Source organism: Squalius cephalus (genome assembly GCF_949319135.1).
Source record: "Squalius cephalus genome assembly, chromosome: 3".
Taxonomy (NCBI): domain Eukaryota; kingdom Metazoa; phylum Chordata; class Actinopteri; order Cypriniformes; family Leuciscidae; genus Squalius; species Squalius cephalus.
Window position 1 is genome coordinate 17,087,607 of NC_137124.1, and position 21,072 is coordinate 17,108,678.

A 21,072-nucleotide genomic window follows, 5' to 3' on the forward strand; every position below is an offset into this window, starting at 1 on the left:
TTCGGAGAAACGAGTACACGTTCATCCACTCGCATTGGCTCCGTGGCAAATGTGACGTAAAAGTTCCAGACCAAAAAATAAAAGGGGGTGGTAGGTTTTCATCAAAACAAAACTGATAAGGAAAATATAACGTTTAATCGTTTAAATAGTCACATCGTAGCTTATGGGACAAAGTATATTCACAGAACAATGTTTATGTTTATTTGTAAAATACTGAGATGACGACACTGCTGAAAGTTACTCCCCCGAGTGTTTACTCATTGGTTCAGGCCAACAGAAGGCCCTACTGTACTGAACTATCACTGGGAATTGATCTCGGGCTTTGACCAGTTCATTATTAAGAGATCGGGATATGTAGTTCGGGATAAGATGATGTGTTTTTTTACTTCAGGAATCTTATAAATGCTAAATACATGCTTTTGTCTGTACAACTTAGCTTTTGCTGTTCACTTTGAAACATTGTCCCAAGATCCAACCGCAAGAAGGTGGAACAGTAGCAGCCACGGGGACACCGGGTGGCTTTTCTGACACGGTCATGCAGGCGAGCGTCGAAACAAGTGCAGCTCGCCACTGACGCGTCGCAGACCCCTGGGTGGTGTTGGAGCTGGAGGCAAGGGTAAGAGAGGTTTACACTGCCCCGCTGGACAGCGTGGGTTAGATAATAACAATGGGAAATACATTAATAATGCATGGGAAATCGTATGTGTGCCATACGTTTTTCAAAATAGGGCCGAAAATGAAGTTTTATAAGTAAAAAGACAGTGAAAGGATGGTAAAAGTGCTTGACTTTAGAATATGATGATCGTCTGTGTTAGGAGGTAGGCCAAATAATAAATGTTTTGTTTTTTTTATAATCTGTATGCGAGTTTGCAATTTTTTGCAACACTAACCAGAGTTTGGGACATGTTTAAAAACATAGTTTGTGTGATTTAGAGCATTTCTAGAAAGTAATAACAGAATTAAATAGACAAAAAATAATTTTGAAAAAAAAAAAGGTATGAAAAACTACAGCAGAATAGAATCAGGGTTACAATTCTTTAAAAAAAAAAGGTGTCAGAGGTTTGAGGAATGTTATTTTTTTTGTAAAGGGCAGAAATCATGGATTAAAAATGTATTATATTCAATTCAAATTAGTGAATAATAATATATTATTATTATTTTTAATAATATGTATTTTAGTTTATTCTTATTTATTTAATATTATTATTGTAGTGAATTTTAGTGCAGTATATCATGCCATGACATTGAATCATGTGCAGTCGAGAATGTCAAGACACGCTTAGAGGGACATGTTATTTATTTAGCCAGGTGAATTGTACCTTACAGAAAAATGATAGGTTAGATTTGCCTGGAGTAGGGGTGAAATGAAGGAAAGGTCAAGGTATTGTTAGTTAATTGAACAGAAAAGGATCAGATTACATCTCCAGAACGTGGTTGTCGCTGGAAACTTAGCTCTGTCGTCTGTCACCCAGGTGATATGTGAACTTTGTAGATTACCTACCTGTGCATGCAGATCAAATGTGTTCTTTACTCTTACCTGCACCATGCAGTGGGTAAAATGTCATTTTTAGATTTGTCACCAAACCACGTGTCATTAAGGCTTTAGTCTTTAAATAAAGGGAATAACCTATATGAATTAACACTTTTAACTATTTTGCCCTTTTTCAAAGGATTTAGGGAGCTGATTTTTACACTTTTGGTTTGGACTGGTGATCCCAGAGCTTCGAACTATGGATTTAAATGACAGCACATCTCTAGCCGAGCTGATGAGCCGGTACGTTTCTACAGAGACAGGATTTGGTGTCCCCAAGAACGGCTGGCGGATATGTCTGGCACACGAGTTCAAAGAGAAGCGGAAACCGTTTCAAGCCAAAGATGTCTCGTTGTCCAATATGATCGAGCATATTTCTTTAGGTGTCAGGTATGTTTAACAAGACATGTCTCAAATTGTTTCTCCTATAGTAAACACAATTTACTAAAGAATAGACTAATTGTTCACATCATAGGCTGCTGAAATAGACCATTCTATACATCTCAAAGGCCTTTTGCACTCTAACATTATATAGTTGAAATAGGAACTGGAAATGTTGTTAAGTGGTTTTATTTTGACCTCAGAATGACATGTTTTCCCTGCTTTCTGCTAAACCCTTCTCTTCTTGGTTCTTAGCAGTCAGCTTGACTTAACCAAACAGTGTTTTATGGTATCTGATAACATCTTCATAAAAAGAGGACAGCCCATTCTGTTTGTGCAAGAATGGTATTGCATCTCACATACTAGTTAAACTCGAGATGTCCTGTAATGCAATGATGTACTGCATTACATCCAATACGTAGTTAGTTATTCCTCTCTAACTAGTTAGACTTGCACAGTAACATACATTTTAATGAAGTTCCTCCCTTTAAATGTAATAAACAGCCTGATCGCTTTTGGCCTGGGTTTAGATATTGTATTTTGTTGTAGTAATTATTTTACACTATTAATTTTTCTCCAACATCACGCTATTGCTGCATGGAATTTTCCGCTGAAGTGGAAGCTGGTTAATCATTTTGTCAATACTGAATCATTCAGTCAATATTGTCCCTGTGTGGTGTTTTATTCCATGTTAATGATTGACACAAAAACTGTCATGAGTTTTTTAAAGATTCATTGTGCATTCTCATTTACACAGTCAGTCCTGTGATGTGTATGTGAATACTGTATTCATGTTGCTCAACCTTTACCACGCTTGATTGAGTAATCACAATCCACACTAGCATAGAGCTAACGTCTGTGATAATCGTATTGAGTCGTAAATTAAAACCTTCTATAGTAGGTGAAGGTTACACTTTTGGAAAGAAAGTAATAATAACAAGAATAATAATTAAATAAATTCCAGACAGTAGCAAAGGTGACTTTTTGTTTTCCAGGGCAGAGACAGTTGACAGCTTTTTTTCAGCCTTTCCCACAATGCCATCCTCTCTTTTATGTATGTGTGAATCAGTCTCTGTTTCTAAGCTCTATTGTGCTCGAGTGCGACGACTGAAAACAGCTGTGTGTGCATTAAAGCATGAGAATGAGCGAGAGAAAAGAATGAGTGTTGGATGGAGTTGTTTAAAAGTGACTAAAGGGAAATGTTGTATGTATACAGTATGTGTGAGAGAGGTTAACTGTTAGGACTGACATTGTTGTGGTGCCATAAAGTCCTATTTAAAGGTGCAGTAAGCGATTTCTGAGAATCATTATTGAACACTGTTGATATTTGAAATCAACCCAAACAATCACACTCCTCCAATCGTTGCTCCGCCCCCAAAATGCACGAACACGCAATGGAAGAGTGGATGTCTCTTTATCATAGTTGAAGCGAAGCGAAATAAAGTGTAGATCAGGGGTTTTCAAACTGTGGGTCGCAGATTGGGAAGAGGTGGGTCGCGCAGTCACTATTGGCTGCAGCTAAATTTACGTTTCATGAATGACACACACATACAAACAGGTTGCGCGATGTACCAACGTTAAATAGAAATCGCTTTATTGCAAAATTGCGATTTTAATTAGCCTAGATAAATATGTCAGCATTGTGTTTCATGAAGCGCGCGCGTGCGACTTGTTGTGATAACAATTTTCAGCGGCTCAGAGCGGCTCGGTTCATTAAGCGGTTCGGTGCGCATTGTTAACAAGAAGAAACTCGTTTACTCCAATCACTGTTCTGCATTCTGCATGAGATCGCATTACACCGGAGAATTCAAATGTCACGAAAGGCTGATTCAGGTCTGGGCTGCGTTTCCCAAAAGCATCGTGAACTAAGTTGATTGTAGAGACCATTGGTGACAATAGTTCTACGATCTACTTAGGTATCCGATGCTTTTGGGAAACGCATTAATCTCTGTCGTCTGTTCAACACAGCGCTGTTGTCTTTCAGAGATATGGTCGTCGTAAGAGTGCGTTGTTTGCGACTTTGCGTTCCCTCGCATGCATTTTGATGCTCACTCTCTCTCCTCCCCCATCATGAGTGGACACGCCCCCTACTACTGATTGGCTACAAGTGTGTTATGGTGCTTGGTCCACTTTCAAGAGCAGTTTTCTGAAATCGCTTACTGCACATTTAAGAAGTCAAAGTGTGATTTATGCACAAAGATACATGTCACTATATTCAACAAAACTCTCAGTTACCCATCTTCACTGTTCATTAATATCACTCCAAGGCTGTGGGTATGACAGAAAGGTCAGTTTTGTAAATTCCTCCTTGCTTTATGTTTGTCTGAGCAGGTATCTGAGGTGGTGGTACAAAAAGACCCAGGTTGAGAAGAAGGCTCCTTTTATTGATATGTTTCGAGCTTTACCACTGAAACAAATTTATGGTAAGTGCAAAGATAACCAGAAATATCAAAGCAATAACAGAAAACTTAAAATGACCTCATGTAATGGAGGATGTGTTTTGTGCAGGTGCTCCTCTTGGTGGCATTGGGGGTGGCAGTATTACACGTGGTTGGAGGGGGGATTTCTGCCGCTGGCAACTAAATCCCGGAATGTACCATTACAAAACCGTTATTGCTAACCAGGTAAAGGGCTGTTTGTGATCCAGTAAATGACCTACTTAAGCCATACTTCTGTTCAAAAGTTTAGGGTCAGTAAGATTTGTATTTTATTTATTTATTTGTTTGATAAGAAATTAATTCTCTCATTTTCAGCAAGGACACATTAAATTGATTAAAAGTGACAGTAAAGACGTTTATAATGTTTAATTTCTATGTCAAATAAATGCTGTTCTTTTGAACTTTCTATTCATCAAAGAATCCTGAAAAATACATCATGGTTTCCATATCAATATTAAGCAGCTCAACTGTTTTCAACATTGATAATAATAACTGTATCCTGAGAAGCAAATCAGCATATTAGAATGATTTCTGAAGGATCATGTGACACTGAAGCCTGGAGTAATGATGCTGATTGCTGAATTGCTGATTGCACATTTATTTTAAATTGTAATAATATTTCACAATATGAGCAAGTGTGTGTTGTCATATATGAAGGTGTTCAAATCTCTCTTTCACTCATTTTAAGTCTGTTTTAACCCCTTCTATGTCCTAGTTTACAGTATGTCTGCGCAGGGGGGGTCAGACAGTGTACCAGCAGGTGTTGTCTACAGAGCGACCCCCAACTCTTCAGGGTTGGAACTGGGGTTATTGTGGTGAATACGCCTTTTACCATGCCCTGTACCCACGAGCCTGGACCGTCTACCACCTGCCTGGCCAGAACGTCACTCTCACCTGCAGACAGGTGTCACCTGTCATCCCTCACGACTACAAGGTGACAAGCTGGGTTTGATATTTCAGCAAGAATGTGTTTGATATTTAAAGCACATTGTGTACACATACATACATAAATAAATAAATAAATAAATATATATATATATATATATATATATATATATATATATATATATATATATATATATTTATATTTATTTATTTTATTTATTTATTTATTTATTTTTTTATTATTATTATTTATTTTTTACAGACTTGTACAGTACAGCTGTTTGCAATGAACAAATCAAACCCATTGCAAAGTATGGAAAAGTAATTGAAATAACTCAACACAACAAATGTTTCAAGTGGTTACCCAAATTTAACTGAAAATGCAACTTTTAATAACTTAACTTTAATAACCCCCTGAATAGAATCCATCTCAACACCACAAATCTGCAAAAAAGGTGTTGTCTTAAGCACACCTGATGTAAGTAATCAAGGGCTTCATAATTGCACCAGTTGTGCTTGAGCTAGAAAACATGAAATACCTGAACTTGGCTAGGTTTGTTGAGTGTCACGTTTGACTGCAAGTAAGAAATATAGCTAAGTCAAAAGAATGGTCCAAAAAGTTAAGAGAAGGTATAATCACCCTTCACACAAGAAACAGGCTACAAAAAAATAGCGAAGGCACTAAATGTTCCTGGAGACACCGTTGGAAGCATAGTTCGCAGGTTCAGAGATAAAGGAACAGTGGTTACACTACCTGGACGGGGCAGAAAAAGGAAGCTATCGACGGCTGAGGGTTCAGAAAAACCCTCGAGTGACTCCAGAAGAACTGCAGCAAGACTTGGTGGCAACAGGCACTGAGGTTTCAGCTTGCACAGTAAGGCGTGTACTAAACGCATGCCAGAACTCCAAGACGTACACCACTACTGACCCTAAAGCACAAGAAAAGTCGGCTCCAATTTGCTCAAATTCATATTAATAAGCCACAGAGGTTTTGGGATTCTTTTCTGTGCAGCGATTAAACAAAACTATTGGAAATTTTCGGCCCTCTGGATCAGCGATATGTCTGGAGGAAGAAGAATGAAGCGTATGCTGAAATGAACACTCTGTCTACAGTTCAGCATTGTGATGCTCTGGGGCTGCTTTGCATTCTATGGCCCTGGTAAACTGCTGCATGTGGAAGGCAAAATTGATTCATTGAAGTATCAGGAAATCCTAGGAGAAAACGTCATGCCGTCAGTGAGGAAGCTGAAGCTTGGGCGTCATTGGACCTTCCAACAGGACAATGATCCCAAGCATCTATCTATAAATTACAGAAACGTCTGTCTGTATGTCTGTCTGTGTGTGTGTCTGTCTGTGTGTGTGTTAACCGCATATCTCTCGAACCGTTAGTCCAATGGATTTCAAACTCGACAGGTGTCTCGCTACGGGCACGAGTAAGTGCAGTGCCAAGTTTGACGTTGTTTGGATGAGAAATGCTAAAGATATCGTTAAATATATCATTTTTAAAAGGTTGTGGTTTAAAAATAAACATTGACATTAGAGGGTTGTATCGGTCAAAGAAGCCCCAAGAAGGTTGTGGTTCAAAAATAAACATTCTGACATAAACACTCTGTCAGCTACACTGTTTACTTCTGAATATTATAGTTTGGTTCCAAAAGGTGATAAATCCATCTCTCTATAAATTACAGAAACGTCTGTCTGTCTGTGTGTGTGTGTGTGTCTGTCTGTCTGTCTGTCTGTGTGTCTGTTAACCACATATCTCTCGAACCGTTAGTCCGATGGATTTCGAACTTGACAGGTGTCTCGCTACGGTCACGAGTAAGTGCAGTGCCAAGTTTGACGTTGTTTGGATGAGAAATGCTAAAGATATCGTTAAATATATCATTTTTATAAGGTTGTGGTTTAAAAATAAACATTCTGACACTAGAGAGTTGTATCGGTCAAAGAAGCCCCAAGAAGGTTGTGGTTTAAAAATAAACATTCTGACAATCTGTCAGCTACACTGTTTACTTCTGAATATTATAGTTTGGTTCCAAAACGTGATAAATCCATTTTGATTAATTGGAGTAAAAATGTGTTTTCTTTACCAAGAAACCAACAATTACTAAAAACACATACAAAAACTGATTTTGCACGGGCACTTTGCACTGCTCCCTGAATCAACACGCTTATTCATTTGTGGATGTTGGATGTTAACTGAATCTATATGTCAGCTATGCTGTTTCTGAATATTATATTTCATTCTGGTGCGCTTAACGTTATTGCTACTGTGTAATAGTAGCCTATGCTATTCACCAACTAAACATATCCTATTCAATGCGTTCACAGTCTCTTTCACGGGCATCATTTGTTGATTTCAAACTTGACAGGTGTCTCGCTACGGGCACGAGTAAGTGCAGTGCCAAGTTTGACGTTGTTGGGATGAGAAATGGAAAAGATATGGTGTTATGGTGTTTTCTTTACCAAGAAACCAACAATTACTAAAAACACACACAAAAACTGATTTTGCACGGGCATTTTGCACTGCTTCCTGAATCGACACGCTTATTCATTTGTGGATGTTAACTGAATCTGTAAGTCAGCTATGCTGTTTACTTCTGAATATTATATTTCATTCTGGTGCGCTTAACGTTATCGCTACTGTAAGTAGCCTATGCTATTCACCAACTAAACATATCCTATTCAATGCGTTCACAGTCTCTTTCACGGGCATCATTTGTAGTGGCCTATACACAAACTGTTTACTCAAGCGCAGCATTTTCTCGGAGTTCACTGTGTGCTTTCTACCATGCACAAAAAAAAATGTCACTGAACTTTTGCTGTGTAATTGTAACAATGAGCACTCAAACACACCAAACCAACAATTACTAAAAACACACACAAAAACTGATTTTGCACGGGCATTTTTTGCACTAGTTTTGATTAATTTGAGTAAAAATGTGTTTTCTTTACCAAGAAAGTGGCAAGATGAAAACCACTATTTTCTGTTTCAAACTTTCACATAGCATCTTTAGGTTATAATAACAAAAAAAATTCAAATCCAGATTTTGATTTTCAAAGATTTATTATAAAAACGGATTATTTTTTCCCAAAAATGCCATAAATTCATGACACTTTTTTTTTTTCCAAAATGCAATTAATCCATTGAATCAATATAAAAGTTATTTTTTATCATATTGGAACTGTTGAAATCAGCCATCGCTAAGAAATATCTCCTGAACTTTTTTGACGGCGATCAGCTCACAAAAACTGATTTTGCACGGGCACTTTGCACTGTTCTCTGAATCTACGTGCTTATTCATTTGTGGATGTAAACTGAATCTATAAGTCAGCTATGCTGTTTACTTCTGAATATTATATTGCTTAATACCGTGTGCTTTCTACCATGCACAAATAAAAATGTCACTGAACTTTTGCTGTGTAATTGTAACAATGTGCACTCAAACACACCAAACCAACAATTACTAAAAACACACTTAAAAACTTATTTTGCACGGGCATTTTGCACTAGTATCTCAAATTCCACCAAGGCTTGGTTACAGAAGAAGTCCTGGAATATTCTACAGTGGCCATCAGTCACCTGATTTGAACCCCATAGAAAATCTGGTGGGATTTGAAGGTGGTTGCAGCACACAAACCCAAGAATATTACTGAACTGGAGGCCATTGCTCATAAGAACAAGCTCAGATTCCTCAGAGCCAGAAGCTGGTGTCTGGTAATATATCTCGTTTGCAGCAGGTCATAACAGCGAACAACGGGTGTTCTACTAAGTACTAAAGATGGTTGCCATAAAGGGGTTGAATAATTTTGAGACTGCAGAAGTCATTAAAAGTTGCATTTTCAATTGAATTTGGAGAAAGCACTTGAAACATTTGTTGTGTTGAGCTATTTTAATTACTTTTGTTTGATTTGTTATTTGCAAACAGCTGAAAGTCTGTAAATGTTGTCAATAAACCTGATTTGCAATCAAAAAGCAAACCTTTGTTAAAGGAGCTGTATGTAAGAAATGTATTTCAATTAATCATAAAATGGCCCTGATATGTCACTAGACATTAAGAAATCATGTTCATTTCAAATACTTATATCACTGACAACAGTAGTACGGCCAGGATATTGTCATTTAAAAAGTGAAGTTGCAGCCCTCAACTGATGTTGATGTTGTCATCTTGTGTTTTGGCCTGATGCTCCACCCTCTGCCTATCTACCAATCACGAAGTCAGTAGTGTTTCGGCATCCGGGTTGCCAGCTCTGCTCTAGTTACCACAGCTGCAGCTCCTTGTAGCAGCCTACGTTCCTGCTGGATCCTGCAACATATCTGGCAACCTCGAGTCAGGGGGGAGGGGGAGGGGATACAGTGATTGCAGTACCAGTTTTGGCCACAATCTTACATACAGCTCCTTTAATTGATTTGACAGTACTAAAATATATTATAATATATACTTTTATTCAGCAATGACGTTTTAAAAGTGACTGTAAAGACATTTATTATGTTACAAATAAATGCTGTTCTTTTCTATTCATCAAAAAATCCTGAAACAAATGTATCACACTTTCCACAAAATATAAATCGGCACAACTGTTTTCAACATTGATAATAACAATAAAAAAATGTTTCTTGAGCAAAAAATCAGCATATTAGAATGAATACTGAAGACTGGAGTAATTATGCTGAAAATTCAGCTTTGTCATCACAGGACATCACATCTTAGTAATATTGTGAAATACATACAAACAATGAGATTAGTTTTGAAACAGCAAATTTGATGGATTAAAATGTAAAGATGTAAATGAAAATATGTAAAGATGTAAATGTAAAGTGTGTGAGTGATTTTTATTTAATTTTTACAGTTTAATCCACCAAATTTGCTGTTTCAAAACTAATCTCTTTTTGTCTTTTTCAGGACTCCAGTCTTCCTGTGTCTGTGTTTGTGTGGGACATTGAGAATAAGAATGACTACGCTCTTGATGTTTCCATCATGTTCACGATGGTTAATGGGTCGGGCCATGAAGACGATAAGATAGGGGGCCACTGGAATGAACCATTTCACCTTGAAAAAGAGGGAGAATCTGTGTCTGGGGTTTTACTACATCACCAGACGCATGTCAACCCTTACACTCTGTGTATAGCTGCAAGAGAGAAGGTAATGCATCATTGTAAATCTAGAAGCAGCAGGTTTTGCTTGTAGTAAATGATTGAAGAAAACAACTCTGTTATAAGGTGTGCACAGACAAATGTACTCTGCCAAACTGGTTCCACCATCACATTGCTGTACAGTGTGTGGTCCTGTGTCCCTGTGCAAATAAGAGTATTATTAAGTTGACTGATTGCTGTGGTTCACCACATTAAACTATGCAAATATATAGCTAATGTAAAGTATGTTTGAGAAACGAGACTTTAAAGACAGCTTAAACTGTTAATTATTGTTCCAAACTGCATTTCATTCTGCTGTGAAACACACAAAAAAGATAAGTCTTCTTTTGAAAGTCAATGGATTCCAATGTTGTTTTAGACTCCATTGACTGTCATTTTAGATATAAAACAATCTTCAAATAATCTTTCATGTTCCACTGAAGACAGAAAGTCATACAGGTTTGTAACAACATTAAGGGTGAGCAAATTATGCCAGAATTAAATGTTTGGGTGAACTGTATTTTAAAATCTGTCTAGCTAGGTAGCTCACTAGGTTTTGAGACAGTTGTTGTACTTCCCCTTATTATTTAAAGTTTCACTTTATTTTAGTCTGACCAAGAGATCAGTCACCAGACAGCGTTTAGCCCAAAGGGAACCTGTAGTGCTCTGTGGAGTGACCTCATGACAGATGGACGGCTCGACTCGCCTAAGGACTCCAGCACACCCACAAAGAAAGGGGAGAAAGTGGCGGCAGCCCTGGCTGTGAGCTGCTCGGTGCCTGCTAACCAACACAACCGTGTGGAGTTCAGTTTGGCCTGGGATATGCCTAAAATTACATTTGGCTCCAGAGAGAGAATATATGTCAGGTATGTGTATATGGACAAATTATAAATCCCTTCCTTTCACGGAGCTTATTAACACTAGAAGTGCCAGAATTCCATAACTACTAGAACTGCCGCAAGCGGTCATTTTGACTGCTAGATTCCAAACTCTATATCTTTAATGATAAATAATGAGAGATTAATGCATTTATTGTATTAATATGTCTTTTAAAAATAAAACAACACCAAACTGTACATTTAAACAAGTTTAATTATACATTTATAAATAAATAATATCTGTAGATGTCCTGAACAAAATGACGGAGTAGCCTATGTTTTCATGTTTACACTGTTCGATCGCGCCCGCGCCCGCCGACACACACACACACACCCCAAATATATTCAAGCATTGCAATCTTGACATTGCAGCCTGTTCATTATAGCCACAATAAAATATAATAATAAAATAGTCAACCTAACAGAGAAAAATTCCACTGCTCTGTTTGTAGCCTAGTACAATTCGTACTGTTTTGCGCATGTGAAGAGGATGATTTTTTCCGTCGATATTGGAACGTGAGTGAAGTACAAAGCCTATAATAAAGAATAGTTTACCATCCAAATACATCGCAAATGTTGAAACATTTTGATTCTAATTAGAAAGGCACGTGAGCCTAACGCCGCTTACTTTCACTTTCGCTTATAAAGTATTTCATTTTGGCTTGTTTATAGTTATTTTTTCATTCTTGTTCTGTTCTGAATATCATTACATTTAAATGATTTGTTGTTGAATATGTTTAGTGTATTTTTAACCACATTTTATTGTTGTGTATATTGGTATAGCCTATAATAATACCGCGAAATTCCGTGTGGTCAATATGACCGTCTATGGCCGAAATAGGTAAATATGTTCATTTGTTTTTTTGCCTTATGTGTAATTTATATTAAAAACATTTTAAATGAAAATACAGACACTTTTAGGAAAAGTCAGGTACCAGCAGGATTGTATTTATTTTTTCAACAAAGTTATTGCAGATATAAAATTCAAAACGGTCAAAATGACCGCCATGGCAGTTCTAGTGTTAATACATTACAGTTATGATCCATGATTTGCTTATTGCTGCTTGGTTGTCAGTGGGAGGGAGATTCTAGAGAGCATATTATTGGACAAAAATGTGGACTCAAAAAACATGAGTCATCAATATTTTTGGACTATTTTCTGAGAAGTGAACATCTGTAAATTTTTAATGCAAACAGCATTAAGTCGTGCAGGGGGAAATTATTTCAGTTCAGAGAATCCAGATGAATTAGACCATGATGTATAAATATTTTAATGATTAAAATAAACAGCATTATTTTCACTGTTGTTTTTTCGGTGTCTCCAACATATGGTGACAAAACTCGCTTGTGTTTGTTCTTTTATCTGCTCTCTCATCTTTCTGTCATTCTCTTTGTACACATTATGGATCAGGTTACCTTGGACATACTGATGTCTTTCTTTTTTTTTAGTGTGTGTGGAAATTGCATGTCACAGAGATGGCATTTGATGTTTATCAAGCACAAGAATGTTTAACCTTAACAGAAATATGGTCTATCAGTTCAAAGCTTCTTTAAATACCCTATATAAAGACCCTTAAATAGGGTAAAAAAAATAAAAAAATTAAATATTTTATAATAACAATATTTGTATCCATTTACACTAAAAGCAAAAACAATTGGGGTCTGTACGTTTAAAAAAAAAAATTAATACTTTTATTCAGCAAGGATGCAGCAAATTGATCAAAAGTGGCAGTAAAGACTTTACATTGTTACAAAAACATTCAATTTCAAATAAATGGCTGTATGTCCCAGTATAGTTCTAAATGTAGACAAAATGGACTTTTAGCTGATACATACATTATTGGTTTACGGTTGTTCTCTTAACTGAGAAAAAATATTGGTGAAATAACTGAGGGCGTAAAAAATAACTTGTCTTAAATCAAGGCACAAACAATTTGATATGTCTCGTCCATGCTTCATGTTTCAAAAGGAAATAACACTTAAGCAATTTCAAGAGATTTTTAAAAGGAAGTGGTGTGGATGTGACATACAGTAGAAAGAAGCTTCATTATTTACAAGCTTCATGAAAGGAAGAGACTCATCATCAGTCATAAAGTGAGCTCAGCAAACATCAGAAATTCTGAAGGGTCACAGTTTGTGCTCCTTACGAATTCATATAAGAGCAGCAATGATGATTTGTTTAATCTCAGAGAACCCAGGAGACAATGATGCATAAATACTACTAATTAAAAAAAGATGTCATTACTTTTGTTTGCATTACGTTAATGAGAATGAGACTTCATTGCATTACAATAATGGGAATTGGGGAAAATGTGCTTAATTGTTATATGAAGATCTTAATGGTCCTAGAAATATGTCTCAGTTTGTTTATGCAATACATAATTGCATTTGAGATGATGAAATAATGATGCTATGAAGTAATAACAGGGTGTGTATGGTGTTTGTTTCAGGAGATACACACGTTATTATGGCACCAAAGGAGACGCTGCCCCGTCTCTGTCTCACTACGCCCTCACACACTACAGTAAATGGGAGGAGAGCATTGATGAGTGGCAGAGGCCGATTCTACAGGACGGGTAATGAAATGTCATTTCCCCATGAAATATTTCAAGCGTGATGGCGTAATAATAGCGTGCACTGTCAGTTAATCAAGTTACCCACGGCTGATTTGTGTGACTCTTTACAAAAGACTGTGTGTTAGCAAGCAGTCGTCTTTCCAGTGAATTGATTTGATTACTATTTATCTGTTATGTGCATAGACAAGAGCAACCCTTATATGCCATTTTGTGCATATTATTTGTTTTGTTTCACCAGTCCCCCATACTTTTGTTGAGTGCACTTCATATAGAATGAAATGTGTGTTTTTTGAGTGGTATTGCCCTAGTCACATGCAATATACTAATTCTGAGTGTCCATCTTTGTTTCAGCATAAGGCAGCTATTATATTCAGTTGCTATGCTGATTCATCTATTGATATTTGGCCAATTTGAGATTAGCAGTATCAGCGATATCCATGCCAGCTTGGCAAAACTCTTTGTTGACTCAGTTTTAAAATTTACTGACAGCCCCGTCATTGGACAAAGCACATTTACTAAATATTGTGTGAAATAAATGTTCACTTAATTTATTTCAAGATTAATTTGTGTGTTTTTCATTTGTTATTATTAAAATATATCAGTCACTGGTAGCCTTAAACACTTTGTTCTTCTAGGTCTCTTCCTGCTTGGTATAAATCTGCTCTGTTTAATGAGCTCTACTTTGTTGCGGATGGTGGAACTGTGTGGGTGGAGCTTCCAGAGGATGCTGATATCAGCGGTGGGCTTCGTCCTGAGGATGGGGGGCTTCCAGCCCAGCCTGAAGTTGTCAAGGAGTACGGCCGATTCGCTTACCTAGAGGGTAACATTCAACATTACCTTAAAATGCAAACTGAGCTCAAGATTTGTTTAGAATAGGCTTATGACATTTGGGCCCGGTTTCACCGACCTTAGACTTAGATTAAGCCAGGATTAGGCCTTAGTTTAATTAGGCCATTTAAGTAGCTTTTATAAATGTGACATAATTTAAGATATGTAAGTGCAAGTTGCTTTCAGTTAAAACAGCTCAAACATTAATTTTAGTCTGGTACTAGGCTTAAGCCTAGTCTGTGAAACCGGGGGTTGATTTAGGAACCAAAAGTCGTCATGAAAAATTATTACTAGCTTTAATGAGAGTAAATCTGTTGGCTGCTAGGTTCTAATAAGTGTTATTTTAGTATTATTTATAGACTATTATTGTATTAATTCATGGTTTGAATTAGCTTTTATTTTATATTTTCAATTTTAGTTTTCATTTTGTTATGTGCTTTTGTCATTTTTATTAGTTTTTATTACTATTTGTATATTTCTGTATAGCTTTGATTGATTTTTATTTCAGTTTTAGTCATTTTAGTGTTTCAACTTAAACTAATTTGCTAATTTGTTCAAATTTTTGTTTGTTTTTTGTCTAATATCTATATTTTATTTAATTTCAGCTTTATTTCAAAAACCAAAACATTTTTTAATGGTTTAAGTTATAACTTAATTACTACAACACTGGTTCTAATCAAACAAATTTTCATACTTTAGTCTAGATCTCAGCTCATTGTACACTCATGCCCGGTTTTACAGACCTGACTTAAGTTAGTCCCAGACTAAAATGCATGTTTGAGCTGTTTTAACTGAAAGGAAATTGCACTAAAATATGTAAGTGCCATTGTTTTGTCGCAAGATGCAAACCAGTAAAATTGTATAAATGCTCTAATTTAACTAAGGCCCAATCCTGGCGTAATCTAAGTCCTGTCTGTGAAACAGGGCCTAAATGTTCATTTAAGTTTAAATCAATGTAATAAATCAATTCTGTGTCTCTTACTGTCTTGTCCCAGGTCAGGAGTATAGGATGTATAACACGTATGATGTGCACTTCTATGCTTCATTCGCTCTCATCATGCTTTGGCCCAAGCTGGCTCTGAGTCTGCAGTATGATATTGGTGAGCTAAGCTTCCATTTTTCTGATAACATTGAGGACAGTATTCATATTCATTAGCAGTAACCTACTTTTTGTATTTTAAATTAATTTATTGATACATTCCCATTCTATTTTGCATTCTGTTTGTTTAAATCTCTCTCGGTCTCTCTTTTTATTCAGCTGGTAGTGTCGTTCAGCATGACCCTACAGAGAGATTAAATCTAATGGACGGCCGATACTCCCCAGTCAAGACCCGGGGCGTTGTACCTCACGACATTGGAGACCCTGGTGAGTTGTGCATAATAGGAGACCATGAATTCACACATGTTGCTAATGGAAAAGACAGAAAAATAAAAATTGTAATAATCTTGAACCTCATTTACATTTTTTCCTTGTGGAAACAGATGATGAGCCATGGGTTCGTGTCAATGCTTACTTGATCCACGATACAGCCGACTGGAAGGATCTGAACTTGAAGTTTGTGCTTCAGGTGTTCCGAGACTATCACCTGACCCAGGATGAGCAGTATCTGAAGGACATGTGGCCTATATGCCAGGTTAGTTGTTTGTTTTATTTTAGTAGTTTGTACAGCATCATATCTTCTGTATATGTAAATGTAGAGGCGCTTGTCAAACGCTAAGTGCTTTAGGACACATTACTCAAACGTCTGATATTCTGCTTTATTCAGACAGTCATGGAAGCAGAGTTGAAGTTTGATAAAGATGGTGATGGGCTGATAGAAAATTCTGGCTATGCAGACCAGACATATGATGGATGGAAGGTGACAGGACCCAGGTTGGGGCTCAGGATGTTTATTTTATTTTATTTTATTTCTGAAGATGAAATTTCTCAGAATATTTAAACTATATGATTGTTATTTTTAAATTGTATATTAAAAACCTGTATCATGACACAAGTTTTGTAATGTCCGGTGTTGCAGCTCAAGTAACCCCTGTGTTTCTGCTCTTCCAGTGCATACTGTGGAGGTTTGTGGCTGGCATCAGTGTGCATGATGTGTAAAATGGCACGTGTGCTGAATTGCGAGTCTGTTTATCAGCGCTACAGAGATATTTTAGAAAGAGGAAGTGCAGCCTTTGACAAACTCTTGTGGAATGGTGAGTGTAACTGTAAGCAGACACAGGGCTATTTAAACTAACTGTAATTTTCCATTTTTGTTAAAAACTATGCTCATCCTTCCTTGTCTTCCATTAGATCTGTTTCTATACTGAGGTATCATTTGGAAAGAGAATATGACTTTGAATAAAACATTTAGTCTTCCAATTTAACATATTTTCCCCCTGTGGAATGTCTTTCTCTTTCTCTAACAGGCAAATACTACAATTATGACAGCAGTGGACAGAGTCTGTCCAACAGTGTAATGTCTGACCAGTGTGCAGGCCAGTGGTTCCTCAGGGCATCTGGACTTGGGGACGATGACTACCAGGTCAGTCTGAGAAAGATTTTACAAACATTTGTTTGTATATTTACCACTTCGTTTTCATTTCAAGTCCCCCTGCAGTCAATCATTTTATCCCTTAAAACTCATCTTTGTTCACCAAAATGACATATTTAAAAAAAAAAAAATCCTGTGATAAATTCTTCATGCCTTAAAATAGCTTGAATGTTACTCCACACCCTTGCTTCATTTAGAGTAAGCGGAATCATGAATATGCAAATTAGTCCCTGCCTCCTCTCACTCGCACCAGATCGGACTACCTGATCCACTCGCTCAACTTTACTGTAGTAAACGCTGCATAATGGCAAGTGTAAATACTGATTTACTGTTGAAATACTGTTTAATTCAGCAATACATGTTTGAACCAGAAACTGTTTCAGAAGAAGTAGAAGAGTGAATTACACAGGGTCGTCTACAAGTCAATGTATCAGAATAGTAATGCGTTTTATGTATCACTCTCTACAACATCTGACACATAACGGTAACTGATACGATTAGTCTTTGGCTTGACTATGTTATTAAATAGCTAATAATATGTTATCAAATAGCTAATAAGGTGTTGCTAGTGTTACACAAACCATGTTCCCGTTCGCCATCTCAGTCTGCCTTCTAAAAATCACTCTCCTTAAAAACACTTTGATCAACTTAGAACGTCAGTGGAAAAAGGCATATAGTTCATCATTACATCGTAATATACATCATGTGTATAATTCACTCTCTATATTGCTAAATGTACATGATTTTTCATTTCAACAGAAAAAAATACCTGGATAACCTTGCTTCTCTTGAGACACCGCTGCTTCAGAGCATAGTAATGATATGCTGAAGCCCGCCCACATGTTGACGTGATTGGTCACAACATGTTTGTGACGTAAGAAACACCGGCGATTTCAAACCGCGTTTTTGAGACTGTCTTTAGTTCACTGCAGTTTTAAAGAGAAAATACTCAGCAATGAAATGAATTTCCACATGGTTTGTCTTAAAGCATATTAAAAACACCACATAGACATATAAACAACATTCAAAACTTGATTTTCACCACAGTGGGTCTTTAAAAATAACTTTATATGATTTCATCACCATAAGAAATAATGATAATCTTTAAAATACGGTTCAATGCTTTGACATAAATGTATTAGCTGTCATGTGCTAACAATAAACAACCATTTCAATTTATATTTAAATATAAACAACAATTTACACTAGTGTTCAACATAAGAAGTCTCTCATGCTCACAAAGGCTGCATGTAAAATGTAATTTATGGTGGCAAAGCTGAATTTTCAGCAGCCATTATGATCCTTCAGAAATCATTAAATCATTAATATGCTGATTTGGTGCTCAAGAAACTTGTATGAATACTATAATCCTCACAGTTGAAAATGGTTGTGCTGCTTAATGAACTGTGAAAATAGAGAGACAGTTCTTTTTCAGGATTCTTTGATGAACAGAGGAGCTGTGTCCCAATTCAGAGGCTGCATCCTTCGAAGGCCGCGAAGGTCGAATCGAGTGTTGTTAAATGGACAGTCTAGCGTATGGAGGATTGTTCTTGTCGCCTAGCAACTGTCACAGCTGCCGTTGATGAGTGGCAGAAACGTTTGTATTGGACTTTTTGGAAAGTTATATTCAACTATCTAAAAACAAAATGAGGATCACAACCTGTCTAAATATGTTCACCTTGGTCCATTTATGTACATAATAAAGAGTATAACTTTACAAAATTGCATCTTAGTAAGATATGTCAACATTTGAACCTTTAATTTTTACATTTGTATCGTTAGATATTCAAGCAAGTTTAAACCCAATTCTTACATTTAAAAGGATAATCAAGTAATTTAATGCAAAAAATCATTCGGTGTTCAATGAATCTTGGGATAAGTTAGACTGCAAAGGATCCACTCCTATGTGGTCCAGGATACGAAGGACGCATTTGTATGCCGACGCATTGAAGGAGCCTTCGAATTTGGGACAGCCTTCGCCGTGCCGCTGTGACACATTCAGACTTCGAACGATGCAGCCTCTGAATTGGGATGCAGCTAAACTCTGAAGAACAAAAATCTTTTGTAGCATTATAAATGTTTAATGCATCCTACTTTTTTACATCCATTTCTCTGTGCAGGCTTTTCCCAAGGAGAAAATCCGTAGTGCATTGAAGTCAGTGTTTGACCTCAATGTTATGAGCTTTGCAGGCGGGCAGATGGGTGCAGTGAATGGGATGAGACCAGAAGGTGTTCCTGATCGTTCCAGTGTCCAATCAGATGAGGTGTGGGTGGGAGTAGTGTACGGATTGGCAGCTACAATGATACATGAGGTAAGTCAAACCTCAGGTCAAATCATCAGGTTTCAGATTAAGTGAACCTTTCGGTTATCTCCTAATACCTCTCTCGGCATCTCCCAGGGCATGGTGGATGAGGGTCTGCGCACTGCAGAAGGCTGTTACCGTGCTGTATGGGAGAGAATGGGAATGGCCTTCCAGACTCCCGAAGCATACTGTGAGAAAAGCATCTACCGCTCTCTCGCGTATATGAGGCCTCTAGCCATCTGGGCAATGCAGCTTGCTCTGAGCAATCGACCAAACCACAACGAAACCACTGATAAAGATGTGGGACAGGACTGAGCTGGAGCTGAAGGGAACTTGCACTGTCGAGCCTTCATAATAAAGTGACCTCTTAATTTTGAACTTTAAAAGACTGCAAAAGAGCTTTGGATGTAATGTCATCATGCGCCATTGGTTCACACAGAACCTAATTCCATTATTTTGTAAAACTTACTTTTCCACTGAAAATGTGCATAAGCTTTACCACAATCCTTCTGTGTAGCAGCTGTGAATTATAATTTTACAAATGGTAAAGTGTAAAGACTTGGTCTCAGTGAACTGACATGCTGTTCATTATGATATAGTGTGTAGGGATATTGAATCGAGTAGTTAGAGCATGATTCTATATCATTTTCACTGTATTTTTTTTTTTCTATTATGGGAATGATTTATAGAATACTTGAAGAAAGGACTGCTTTTTTTTTTTTTTTTAATAGCTGTCATTGTATGTGTCATAAATCATCTATCTGAGGATTTGAGTCAGTCCTGTACATTATTCTACAGAATTATAATAGATATTTAATTGAGTAAATTGGATTGAATGTTTACCTACATCAGATTCATTTTTTCATTAAATGCATCATTAGGCATTTATTTTCTCTACAGTATTTAAAAGTTCTGGTGGTAAGGAAATGGTGCTGGCCAAATGTAAATCAAATGCAAAACCCTGAGAAGCACAAGGTCAGTAAGTTTCTTTCAGTGATTTTGAAAGAATCTCTTATTCTCACCAAGGCTGCATTTATTGGATCAAAAATAGTCAAAGTGGTAAGATTGTGAAATATTACAATTTAAAATGAATTGTTATTTTTCAAAATGTAACAATCCCTTTATGCCCTTCAAAAATGACTTTTTAGCATGTTACAATGAAATAAATAGGACTTCCAAGCAGGGTTATAAACACATTCATTACTCGAAATAAAATATATTTTTTTACTTATTTTATTTCAGCTTTTTGCCAATGCAACATTTCTCATTTTTGTTTAGGTTAAAGGTAGGGTTGTCAATTTCGTAGAGATTAGCAATAGCAAGTTAGCTTTGAAAGCATGAGATCCCACCCTTCCTTCAGAGCGTCTCCAAAGCCACGCCTCCTTCAAAATACATGAACACAGCCAGAGTCACGAGAGACAGCTTTAAATTACCTCATGTCTCAAAGCACATAACATTACAATAATAATGAACGTAAACAACTTACAGAGCTCTTACTTTTACCACCTGACTGCTTCAGATTTATTTCAGCATTGATAGTGTTGACATAGAAAGGCATAAATAGGAGTCTGAGGACATTAACAGAATGTC

General features: G+C 36.8%; 1 protein-coding gene across 2 annotated transcripts; it reads left to right on the top strand.

Moving 5' to 3' along the window:
• The first annotated feature begins 67 nt into the window (after positions 1–67).
• gba2 (glucosidase, beta (bile acid) 2) lies at positions 68–20,712 on the top strand. 2 transcript variants are annotated; one of them, XM_079867097.1, is made up of 18 exons: positions 68–90; positions 470–616; positions 1,671–1,921; positions 4,244–4,335; positions 4,421–4,536; positions 5,066–5,284; positions 10,137–10,376; positions 10,976–11,232; positions 13,695–13,820; positions 14,456–14,640; positions 15,644–15,748; positions 15,907–16,014; positions 16,131–16,282; positions 16,415–16,521; positions 16,699–16,841; positions 17,055–17,170; positions 19,300–19,491; positions 19,579–20,712. In XM_079867097.1, exons 3-18 carry the CDS (start codon positions 1,731–1,733, stop codon positions 19,795–19,797), a joined length of 2,568 nt encoding a protein of 855 aa, XP_079723223.1. In that variant the 5' UTR covers positions 68–90; positions 470–616; positions 1,671–1,730; the 3' UTR covers positions 19,798–20,712. The 2 variants fall into 2 exon arrangements, with proteins under 2 accessions (XP_079723223.1, XP_079723222.1); XM_079867096.1 differs by lacking the exon at positions 68–90 and having other exon boundaries at positions 222–616.
• Positions 20,713–21,072: the final 360 nt, after the last annotated feature.

Bases quoted from the DNA above. Each gene is read 5' to 3' on its own strand.
- gba2 (XM_079867097.1), top strand. From the start codon at position 1,731: ATGGATTTAAATGACAGCACATCTCTAGCCGAGCTGATGAGCCGGTAC. The intron at 15,749-15,906 runs GTGAGCTAAGCT...CTTTTTATTCAG, and splicing joins GAGTCTGCAGTATGATATTG to CTGGTAGTGTCGTTCAGCAT. The intron at 16,522-16,698 runs GTTGGGGCTCAG...CTGCTCTTCCAG, and splicing joins TGGAAGGTGACAGGACCCAG to TGCATACTGTGGAGGTTTGT.